General features: G+C 38.8%; 1 protein-coding gene across 1 annotated transcript; it reads left to right on the top strand.

The window, feature by feature from the left end:
• Window positions 1-207: 207 nt before the first annotated feature.
• Window positions 208-10,066, top strand: arl5a (ADP-ribosylation factor-like 5A). Its single transcript, XM_066687457.1, has 6 exons — window positions 208-610; window positions 4,781-4,841; window positions 5,161-5,308; window positions 5,454-5,537; window positions 5,869-6,020; window positions 6,197-10,066. Exons 1-6 carry the CDS (start codon window positions 565-567, stop codon window positions 6,243-6,245), a joined length of 540 nt encoding a protein of 179 aa, XP_066543554.1. The 5' UTR covers window positions 208-564; the 3' UTR covers window positions 6,246-10,066.
• Window positions 10,067-12,275: the final 2,209 nt, after the last annotated feature.

Raw genomic sequence — 12,275 nt, 5'->3', positions numbered from 1 at the left:
TTCCTTTCTATTACTACTCATCCCTAACAACACCAACATAATAATAACAATAAAATAACCAAACGATATGGAATAAAAAGAGTAGCGTGAAACTGGCATAATGAGCAATAACAACAAGACGCTCATGTACTACTTCCTCTTTCAGTGTGTCTGCTGCTGACGTCACATCCTGACACGCACGGCCAGGCGGCGCAAATGCCACTGCGCATGCTCACAGCGACGAGTACAGGCTCAGTGGCACTGCATAGAGCTCTGCTGTCTGTCTCCACACACACACACACACATATATATATATATATTTAAGTCGGTTTCTCGTTGTAACACAACCCGAGGTCCTCTCCTGTGCTCAGATTATGGCTCCGCACACTTAGGCCACGACCGGGCGCGGTGTCGACGATGTCTCCCGGGGATATTGACACCTCTTTCCCCCGCGTTACCGTGAACCGGAGCCAGGTTGTCCATCCGGGCAGGTACTGAGCAGCGCGGCGCCTGTGCGGTGGCTGTCGTCCGGCTGTCTGCGCCGAGCTCACGCTGTGGCCGAGGCTGCAGGCCCTCGTCTTGGCCATGGGGATCCTCTTCACCAAGCTGTGGAGGCTTTTTAACCATCAAGGTGGGTGTCCGCGGCTCTTCTCCATTGCTAGCCTCGATCAATACGTGTTCTCCTCCTCCGGCAGCTTATTGTGTCGAAGGAGACGAGAAGACAGCAAGGGTTGTCACGGAATCAATTAGTGCATCAGTTAATGTTCATTACATTACAGATAGACACGAATGCATGTAAAGGCACTGTCTCTGGCCTGGACGAGGGCAAGACCAGCTCTCTGGTGCCGAAATCCTGTGGGGTTTGTTGTGCAACTTGACAAAGCTGGATTTCAGGCGTTTTCCAATTCAAACTGGGAAAGGACAGTTAAAAAACACGGTATTATTGTGATTGAGATGTGTTGAGGTGGTGGTAAGTGCACATCAGCAGATGATCAAAGTCTGCCAGCTGTTTGCTCTCCTGTGTCGTGGACGTGGATGCATTTCTAAATTGAGTTTATTTTCCTGTTTTAGGTGCAGGAATATGTCTGAAAATTCACACTATGCTTTGGACTGGTTTTTGCTGTGAAAAACCAGTGTACACATGTTTTTTTTTTTTTTAAATCTATACCTATTAATACTTTCACACAGATGTGTTTCTGTGTCAACCACGCAAACTTTGCTCCTGCAGTTCTAGTACTGTGATGTAATAACAAAGTCGATTGGCTTCAGTTTCTTAAACCAAGTTTTCTTTAAATGCATCCTCTCAGTTCAGTGCAACCTTTCTTCCTTCTCGTTAAAGTTGTTATTTCAGAGAACTAATCTTTCAGCTAAATGTATTGCGGCCTTTTCATCTTTCAATTAGTCATTTGAAAGTGAGACAACAATTTGTTCCCCTGTAGCTGCTGTTCTTGTGGTGGAGCATTTGATACCTGTTAATACATTATAAATGATTTTGACCTCATTAGAGGATTTTAGTCAAATCATGAACTTAGGCATGTTTCCGTATATGTTTTTTCTCAGAAAGTTTACCATGGCCTAGAAAATGAAAGTTTCATCCTACAAGGTTTAAAATTGGTTTTACTTTCCCCTCTACATTAATACTATATCTACCCTGTCTCTATGTATTCAGACATGGGGTCATTGATTCTTGAAATTGTATCAATGAAGAGATTGTAGCGGGCAAATTGTTTGACTGTAGTAAGGCAATGACGGTGTGCAAGATGGAATTGTTATAGAAATGGAAAACAAATATAGGCCCATATTTCCATCTGTGTATCTATATTAACATACTCTAAAGACTGTAGAATCTTATAAATGATGGGAATTGCTACTGGGACCGGCACTAGGAATTGGGAAGATACTGACATTTGCTGTGTAGATTTCTCCTGCTTTAACACTGGTTGAAGAGATGTGGGAAACGCCACCTGGGAAACTTTTACGTCCTGGCAATTGTTGAAATGACTCCCTGTACAGTACATCCCTAAAGACATGTTTAGTTTGGCAAGGTCTAATCTGTATTAGGCTGAAGTGATTCCTTTTGCTTGTCTCAATGATTACATTAATAAGAAGTACTCTTCAAAACAATATATTTTGCTTAGGTGCAGGCGAAGAGTATGTTTATCTAGACTGAATTTTAAGAAACATTGTGTCATGCTTTCCAAGTGTGAGGTTCATTACAGAATCAGTTTTTCCCCGATATTGAACTTTAAAGTGGAATCTGCACAGTCCATGGTATCTTGGGAAGTTGTTTTTAGTTTTTTTTTTCTTGTTTGAATTTTTCACGTTCAGTTTTTTACTGTGATCTTAACCTAGAGTCACATGTACACTGAAAGGGGTCACACACAAGGACTTCCTTCAGAATTAGCGGTGATTGTGTGGGCAGCGGTGAGGTGAGCGCACAGGAAGCACTACGGTATATGGCTTCTGCTGAAACCTCAAACGTTATAGAGAGTAGGAACTTCATTGATCGATAGACAAAATTCAAATTGTAATAAAATCCATACAGTCTCCCCACAAGCACTAGTAAGATTACTCAGACTTTCTTGATGTATGTGTTTTTGAGTAGATGTCATCAGCAAATCTTGGGTTGTTCTAGTAAGCTTTGTTTATCTTGATTTATTTTATCTTGATTGTGTCTCTTTGACGTACTCCTGTGCAGATCTTGATCTTGTCATTGTCTTGGTGGTGTCAGATTGTGAATATGGCATTGTTGTAGATCTTTTTAATAATGGTTATGCAGGTTTCCACAATGTTGTGAGTTCTCAGAGCCCTGGTGACTGAGTTTGTATACTGAATCAAGTGCTTTCTCGTGGTCAATAAAGCCCACACACTGTGGAAGCCCAAATTGTCTGCATCTTTCTAATGCTTACCAACAAGTATAAAGTGATGTTCAGATGTGCATCATTGAAGATGTTAATATGGCAGTGGGCCGGACATATTGGAAGGAGCACAGATCAAAGATGGAGAGAGGTAGCTATTGAATGGAAAGCAAGAGATGGAACAAGACGACCACATAAAAGATGAAATGATAAACTTTGCAGGTGTGACATGGACAAAAGAATCTGTAGATCGTGGTAAGTGGAGACATTTTGGGGAGGCCTTCATCCAGCAGTGGTTATATATATATATATATATATATATATAGAGAGAGAGAGAGAGAGAGATGGTGATGGTGATATGTGTGTGTTTGTGTAATGTAGATCCCTAGTCATTGTTGTATACCTAATACAAAATGTATCATTCAGCCTTTATTTCCCCTGTGGGAACAACTGTAAATTAGCTGTTTGTTGGTGACTCAGGTGGCAGTGCTGACTCTGCAAAAGCTGTTTTTCCTGTTAAAACATGATAGGGAAAAATGATTATGAAATCTGTATTTGTCAACAACTGACTAAATTAATAGACTTGACTCAACAGGGATAAAGACTTTATGAAAAATGTATTTGGGTCTTGGGTTTGTGAAAGATGCAAGTGAGATATTGTCCTGGAAAAATATATTTTGGTTCTCTGACATGCTAGTGGAGAAACTTTTATAAGCACAGGGAATTCAGATGTGCTGTGTGATTGTACGGCAAATGTGACAAGAATGACCCCAGGGTCCAGCAAACATTACATTCACTTCAGTGTTTGTTTGACTTTCACGTTGAAGTGTTTGTGAATACTGTGTGTTTAAGAGAGGCATTCTAAAACACAGAGATTGAGTCTGCAATGATTGAGAAATGTTTCACTATTTCCTCCTCCACAATCTGCCCACTAATTCTATAGTTACTGAACATTTAGAGATATAGGAAGACCAACTCCAGGACAGACTCTGCTTGAGGACATTAACAACCATTAGACCTAATCAGTAGTATTTTGACTCCTAATGTCTGTACGAATACATTCAGAATATGTTAACAGAAATGGCTGACGACTGGCGTTACCTTGTATATTTTGTAAGACCAGGAATGCTTCTGTGTATGACGCAATGGAGGTTCTATTTCCATACCTGCAGTTTAATTTTTGTTAAGCCTATTAGAACATTGTGTCTCGAGGCTTAAAACAAATATCTGCTCAACTGGGTGTAGATTGCTGCCCTGAGCTCCTTTCACCAGGTGTGTTGGTTAATGGCTCTCACATGGCAGGCTAATTAGTCTAATGTTCAGCAGCTGTCTTGTTCAGCTTCTTGGACCTTTGCAAAGTCAGCCTCTGTACAACTGAAGTGAAAGTTTACATTTCTTCACTGGTACAAGATATCACAAGGCAGCTTCCTGTGCAAGATCGCAGCTGGGTGAAAGGCAGTAATTCTTCGGTTTTGTTTCAGAACTGCGAGAGGAAACATTGTCGAAATCCCAGCGCGAGAGTGCGTTTTTATGTGCTGATTCAGCAAGAGCCTGGCAGCTTAAATTATATTTTAAATATATTGTCGGCCATGAACTAATTGTGTGCACCTTGCAAATGTGACGGAAGATAGTTTTATATAGTGTTATTGCTCAGAAAAAGGCATTAAGTTTGTGAAAAAATTTGTCAATTTGTTTAAAAAGTAAAGAAAAAATATATATTTTTCTTAATGTACATGTAGGCCTAATCCTAAACTAGCTTGCATTTTCTACTCCATTTTCTTAATGAAAGCTGGACAGTATTTATTTTATGTTTTAATCTTTCTCTTTAATGTACTGGTTACAAGCTTTCTTTATTCAAGATTATATTTATATATCTTTGTAACCATTAGACCTTTAATCAGTGCATTTGAGATGTGATTTAAAATAAATCTTTATTTTTTTAGAGCACAAAGTGATTATCGTGGGTTTGGATAATGCTGGGAAGACAACAATACTGTATCAATTGTGAGTATCATTCCCTGCATTGTTGTACTGTGTGCAGTGCTGTTTCATTTCGCCTCAAGCATGTGGCAGTGCAAGAATGTACAGTATTACAGATGTTTTTCTCTGCAGTAATTTCTGTAGCCTCTAGAGGGTGACAAAAGCTATTCTGAATTGTAATAGTTTTCCATTGAGTTATAATGTATGGGTTATTAAACTGGTAATGTTTGTTTATTCTGAAGAGCTAGCATTTGAATGTGTTTATTTTGCCCTACGGCAAGTCATTTATTTTCAGTTGCGCAGATCTGTTTCACAGATAATCTGAATGTCCTCTCCTTTGCAGTTCAATGAATGAAGTCGTGCACACCTCTCCGACGATAGGCAGCAACGTTGAAGAGCTCGTAGTCAATAACACCCATTTCCTCATGTGGGACATCGGTGGGCAGGAGTCTCTGCGCTCGTCCTGGAACACCTACTACACAAACACAGAGGTGAGTTCGCACACAGCCCCAGGGTGTTAAAACACGATGAGATCGTTGTTCTTGCAGTAACAACAAGAATTGAAAGTGGGGACTGTCATTTTGAGAATCATGGCCTGTTTATCCATTCATGTTTCCTTTCTGTTCCACATTGCAGTTTGTGATCGTAGTGGTGGACAGCACAGACAGAGAGAGGATTTCTGTCACCCGAGAGGAGCTCTACAAAATGTTGGCTCATGAAGTGAGTGTGACAACAGTTTCAGATGCACTACCAGGAGAACATAATAATGCTTTTGCTAACTTAATTACATGTTAGCAAGCTTTCTTCTGTTGAATGTGTAGAAGTGATAGTCAAGAGCTTCACATGAGAGACAACCATGATGTGGGGAATATATAGATATAGACTGAAGCATACTGAAGAAGACTTTTGACATTTTGATTTAGCTTTACTTGAAGGTAGAAAGAACACAACACAAGCTTTGAAAATTAATTATTTCATGCAATGTGTATATGTTAAAAGGGCTTATTTAATGTTTTTTTATCACCTGTAACACGCTTTGTCTTCCTCGTAGGACCTTAAAAAAGCAGGGCTTCTGATCTTTGCTAACAAGCAGGATGTCAAAGGATGCATGACCGTGGCTGAAATCTCCCAGTACCTCAAGCTGACCTCAGTCAAAGATCACCAGTGGCACATTCAGGCCTGCTGTGCCCTCACCGGCGAGGGGTAAGAGGGCTATCGAGCTGTCCTGAACATGCACCCAGACCCAGAGCTCCAAGTGTGCGCTTTGCCTTTTAAATCTGTTGATTACCATTCATTTAATGAAATCAATAAAGTGTATTTGCACACTGATTTTGGCCAAATGTTAGATAACCACCATGCCGTGTTTTTCCCGTTTGCAGACTTTGCCAAGGCCTAGAATGGATGATGTCGCGACTTCGAGTCAGATGACCTCCGCTGTCATCTTAGACGGACTTCTTTTTTCTCCTCCTTTTTTCTCCCTATGTACGAGTTCGCACTTACCAGTCTGTCAGGATGACATTGGCCCTCCGTGGATGTGACGGTAATTTATTGCGTACTGTGGCTCGACTCAACAAAACACTTCCGTTACGATTTCAGGTTTGGGAAAAACTAAAAAATTGAAAAGAAAATGGAGCCAAATGCTGCGACTGAGAGGATGGTTTAGCCTTGTAGTATTGATTACGTATCGGAGATAGTATTGGCCTTTATGTACAGTATTTAGCATTACTTTGTGCCTGCATCGGAACCCCTCAATCCCAGACGAACAGGAGAACAGAACAAAAGCAAAGCAACTCTTGATGGTCCTGTAAAGTATAATTAAATAAAGCCTTTTTATGTGTTATGGGTGCACCCAGCTTTGTGAAACTTTAGACAAGGCAGGTAAGTTAATTTAATCCATGTAAATGTCTTCAATTCTATGGGAGTCTTCCTGTGCAAAGTTATGGGGGGCAAGGCTCGTATATATTTTCTACGTTTCATGTTTCAGAGGGATCTTGGTACTTTAAACAAAAGAAAAATAATCCAAACAAGTGTGATTTATGTGGTGGCGTGGTACATTAACACTCTCCTTTCTGTAAAGATATTTTGATATGATGAATAACAGGTAGAACAATAGGTTTGCAAGATGATGTTTTTGTTACCTGCGTATGTATGGATTTTCTGACGTTGATTTCAGGACTTGACGGCTACTTGAAGTTCTGAAGAATGTTTTGTTATTTGTATCGACACACTGTATCTTTCTGTGCGTTATCAGCTGCTGCGAATGTTAGGTCGGAGCTTCAGTGGACTCGGACTGTGCTGCCATTTTGTAGTCGTGAGGAAATGGCTAGCCAAGGTCTCTTGTTTACATAATTTTAAGAAGCATTTCAAGTTTTTAAATCTCCCCTCAGAACCTAGCACCAGTAACCAGGAAAAACTTTATTTTCATTTTTTTGTCTAGTACAATAAAAGAGGGATAAAAAAAGGCTTTGCTACTGGGATAGTCAGGAGACTGCATTAAGTAGGTGCAGTCTTCCTATTTATAAATATCTCTTGAGAGCTTGACTGTGTGTTTCTCTTACACATCTTGTGTTCTGGGCTAAAACAGCTAATGAGCTAAAGTCTCTTACTAATATACATTCATCCAGGTATCCCATATGTCTTAGAAAACAAGAGAAACTGGGACAATTCATTTTGAGGCCTGGCTAAAAATGATGATAGGAGAAAAGCTGACAGAAGAGTGACCGTTTATAGTAACTGAAGGACTGAGGTATACAGCTGGCTATATTCATGTTTACATTGAACTGCCAAATACATTGAAAAGTATAATGCTTTAAACAATGTGAAGGGGCTGAATCGGGCAGGGTGTGAGGGAAGATGCCAAGGCTTTATCTGGGGAGGAGTAGGGGAACCCGTCTATTCAAAAGATCTTAGTCTTAACCTTTCTCTCTAAAAATACATTTATTTTCTGAACTAAAAAAAAGAATAAACACCCCTCAAATGGCAAACTCTCTTCACTTTTAACAATCAATAAAACAAATCAATTAAACTGAAACTTGAAAGCCTATGTGGTATTTTCCTTGGTAGATGCACACCAATCTATAGAGCTTCGCCATTTCTCTTGGGGAAGGGAAAACGACAAAGAGAGAACCTTTTTATTTAATGGTACACTGTGTTTTGCAATTAAAAGAATTGGTTTCAGTATATGTCCTGGTTGGAAAGGGACCGTTTTATCTGGACAGGCTGGGATCTTTCTCCATTCTCATCTGGGGAAGATTAGTCTTAAATATCTCAATTTCTCACTTTCTTTCCCTGTTGATCCACCTGAATAAAGCAAAATGAATCATATTTGGCTTCGCTCTTTGCAAACAGCATTTCTGAGACTACTCACTACACTTAAGACTTTCTCAGCTCGACGCTCTAATTGAAGGTCCCCTCGTCATGGAATCAAAGTGGTGATTTATGCATGCTTTTTTAGTTGTACCATTTTGAAGAAGGCGAATGGCTATTTATTACTTTAAATTTTTACCTAAATGGGTGTAAACGTGTCTAAACTTGCTTAATACACTTTCCAGTTTCAACCTTCACATTGTGGTGCTGTGTCTTTTACAGAGCCTGTGACTTTTTTTCTGTGTTGTATTCTGGGAAACGTTTTCTTTTTACATCCTGATTCTTTGAGGTGGTAAAACAATTAGTGATTTCCTCCAGAATGAGTCATGGTTTCAGTTTTCCATGCCCTGGTTTGCCTCTAGTTATAAACCCCTACCCCTTGGTCTTTTGTATCCTCTTAATTTGTTTTGATTGTGGCTCAACTCCCATCAGCTTTTATGAGTGCTTGTTTACAGTAGTTCTCAAAGCAGATCCATTTTAATTCTTCGGCTCTGACACAATGCTTTTTCTGTCATTTGTCCTATTTTTTTGTCTTGAATCTTGTAGTTCTGTACAATTATAAACTTTTTTTTGTGTGTAGATGTGTTTTTTGCAAAGCTGTGTTCAAGTACACTTGACTTGATTTGGGTTTTCAGAGCAGTATTAACTCCCTTTCAAACACATACTGCATGTTTAGTACCGTGAGCATTACGAAACCCTGAATTGTTGCCTTATTACAATTTAAACTGCAACCTCGCTTCTGACTTGTCATCTACTGTACTGACGAATATATTGAGAGCCCTTATTTTTGTACATGTATCACAACCAAAAACATGGCTACTGATCAATACCCCTCATCTGCTACATTGATTTCAAGATTATGTATCTTTATATTGAGATTCATTATTTCAATACAGTACTTTAATTTCCTCAAGTTTTTTGCCTTTAATTCTCCTGCCTGATAGTTTTAGGGTTCATGCCGCGTGGGAACACTCACAGATTGTGAGATGCTGTGCATTTTCACATGAACTGGGTGTACATGCCTCTGTGTGTGTGTGTGCGTGTACGTGCCTTTGAGTGTTCTGGACTTTCAGATAAGGTAAGCTTATAGTGTTTCTTAGAGTATACATTTTCTTTGTTTTATACACTATTAAACCAAAAAGCATGACAAAAGGTAATGTGATGTACATAAGTATCCATTTAAATACACAACTTGAACATTGGTTTGAGATGGAGTCCATTAATATTGAATTTTTTTTAATTTATTTTTTTTAACATTCTTAAGCATAATAACTTTTGCTTTTGTCTTGTTTTTATTATGGTTTGTTTTTTGTTACAAATCAAATGTTAATTATTGTATAGTACCGAAGCCCCAAATATTTATTTTCTATGCTCAACATATATATGGGGACAAACAAACCATATAGGTTGTGCTCTATTAATTCAGATGACTCAATTTCAATCCTGTTATATGAAAATTGGATTTTAAATTGTGTATTTATTAAAAGGCAAACTGAGGGTTTGCAGAAGTCTTGTAAATATATTTCCTGACTGTGAAAATAGTTTTTTTTTTTTTTTTTTTTTTATAAAATAAGCATAACTAAAATGTCTGAAGCACTGTTACTCTTAAATAAAGCTAATGAAAGTGGAAAAAGTTTTACTAATGGTTTAAAGCAGTGACGACTGAAAATCACTGTGCTTTTACTGTGTAATTATATTCAGTTCAATTTAATGATAGTGGTCTTTTCACTTATTGTGTGTGATGTTTGAGGAATGAATGAGAAACATGTAATGTGGGTTTGTGTTTTATGTATATAAGCTACACTTTGTTTGTTACATAACTGGTTATGTTTTGATGCACTTATTTGGGTAATGTTCAAAATAAACACATTTCTGTTAAGTGATTTAGCCTGATGCATCATTATTCTAGGGCCTCTTGCACAGATGTTCATTTCAGAGTTTCAAAGATGATGCTTTTAAAAGGGAGAAACAGGATTTAGAGTAAATAGGATTTGTTTTCTTTTAAAAGGGTATTTATGTATAGATTTAAGATTAAAATAATGTATTTAACATCTATCTGTATCGCTCATTATGACTTGAAGCGTTTCATATTTTGCATTGAATTTTCTGTGTCAACAAGTTTGTCGGTCTTTTATATTTAATTCTGATGCACTCGCGGGTCACATGTTTGTCAGAAGGTATAAACATCTTTTGACCGATGTTTCTCAGCAACGCAATAAACATTTAACGTCTTTTAGTGAGTCATGTTGCATGTGTGCCCTCCTACATTTAGAACTTGGGTCAGTGTTTACTGTGCCCATTGTTTGCAATGTGAAATGATACATATGTATGGAGGTTATGATATCATTTGCACTGGGTCAGGCACCAGCTGTCTGCTCTCCTCTTCATCTGGCTATTTATTTATTTATCCCATTCAGCATCAGAGACCTTAATGCTATCAGTTGCTTTTCAACCATGTGTCCATTACTGTTTGTATCCTGATGATGTGGATGACATTTTCATTGACTTCTTCCTGTCTCTTCTAGTTTCTCCAAATACAAATGGAAAATAGTCAATTCAGTAATAAACACACACGTCTATATATATATATATATATATATTATACACACTCACCTAAAGGATTATTAGGAACACCTGTTCAATTTCTCATTAAGGCAATTATCTAACCAACCAATCACATGGCAGTTGCTTCAATGCATTTAGGGGTGTGGTCCTGGTCAAGACAATCTCCTGAACTCCAAACTGAATGTCTGAATGGGAAAGAAAGGTGATTTAAGCAATTTTGAGCGTGGCATGGTTGTTGGTGCCAGACGGGCCGGTCTGAGTATTTCACAATCTGCTCAGTTACTGGGATTTTCATGCACAACCATTTCTAGGGTTTACAAAGAATGATGTGAAAAGGGAAAAACATCCAGTATGCGGCAGTCCTGTGGGCGAAAATGCCTTGTTGATGCTAGAGGTCAGAGGAGAATGGGCCGACTGATTCAAGCTGATAGAAGAGCAACTTTGACTGAAATAACCACTCGTTACAACCGAGGTATGCAGCAAAGCATTTGTGAAGCCACAACACGTACAACCTTGAGGCGGATGGGCTACAACAGCAGAAGACCCCACCGGGTACCACTCATCTCCATTACAAATAGGAAAAAGAGGCTACAATTTGCACAAGCTCACCAAAATTGGACAGTTGAAGACTGGAAAAATGTTGCCTGGTCTGATGAGTCTCAATTTCTGTTGAGACATTCAGATGGTAGAGTCAGAATTTGGCGTAAACAGAATGAGAATCATGCCTTGTTACCACTGTGCAGGCTGGTGGTGGTGGTGTAATGGTGTGGGGGATGTTTTCTTGGCACACTTTAGGCCCCTTAGTGCCAATTGGGCATCGTTTAAATGCCACGGCCTACCTGAGCATTGTGTCTGACCATGTCCATCCCTTTATGACCACCATGTACCCATCCTCTGATGGCTACTTCCAGCAGGATAATGCACCATGTCACAAAGGTCGAATCATTTCAAATTGGTTTCTTGAACATGACAATGAGTTCACTGTACTAAACTGGCCCCCACAGTCACCAGATCTCAACCCAATAGAGCATCTTTGGGATGTGGTGGAACGGGAGCTTCGTGCCCTGGATGTGCATCCCACAAATCTCCATCAACTGCAAGATGCTATCCTATCAATATGGGCCAACATTTCTAAAGAATGCTTTCAGCACCTTGTTGAATCAATGCCACGTAGAATTAAGGCAGTTCTGAAGGCGAAAGGGGGTCAAACACAGTATTAGTATGGTGTTCCTAATAATCCTTTAGGTGAGTGTATATATATATACACAAATGTATGTATATGTATGTATATACTCTGTATATCATAATCTTCCAAGTAGAACTAGCCAGATGTAAAACAAGTTTTCATGTTTGTTGTCTGTTCCCATCACACACCATCACTAAAACTAAATGTTTAATGTAAAACAAGTTTTACAAAAGTATTTTATTGCAGTTATATTGTTTGGATTACCATTTAATTAATTGACAATCTGTGGGAGTTGATGTTTTCTAAAAACACACAAACCAGCAACATATTTAATAAAAACG

The sequence above is a fragment of the Amia ocellicauda genome, chromosome 16 (assembly GCF_036373705.1).
Source record: "Amia ocellicauda isolate fAmiCal2 chromosome 16, fAmiCal2.hap1, whole genome shotgun sequence".
Taxonomy (NCBI): Eukaryota; Metazoa; Chordata; class Actinopteri; order Amiiformes; family Amiidae; genus Amia; species Amia ocellicauda.
The sequence above is the reverse complement of the archived record's forward strand: the minus strand, read 5'-3'. Positions and strand labels throughout refer to the sequence as shown.

Coding starts and splice junctions, on each gene's coding strand:
- arl5a (XM_066687457.1), top strand. CDS start 565: ATGGGGATCCTCTTCACCAAGCTGTGGAGGCTTTTTAACCATCAAG. Junction 5,309..5,453: donor CCTACTACACAAACACAGAG/GTGAGTTCGCAC, acceptor TCCACATTGCAG/TTTGTGATCGTAGTGGTGGA. Junction 6,021..6,196: donor TGTGCCCTCACCGGCGAGGG/GTAAGAGGGCTA, acceptor TCCCGTTTGCAG/ACTTTGCCAAGGCCTAGAAT.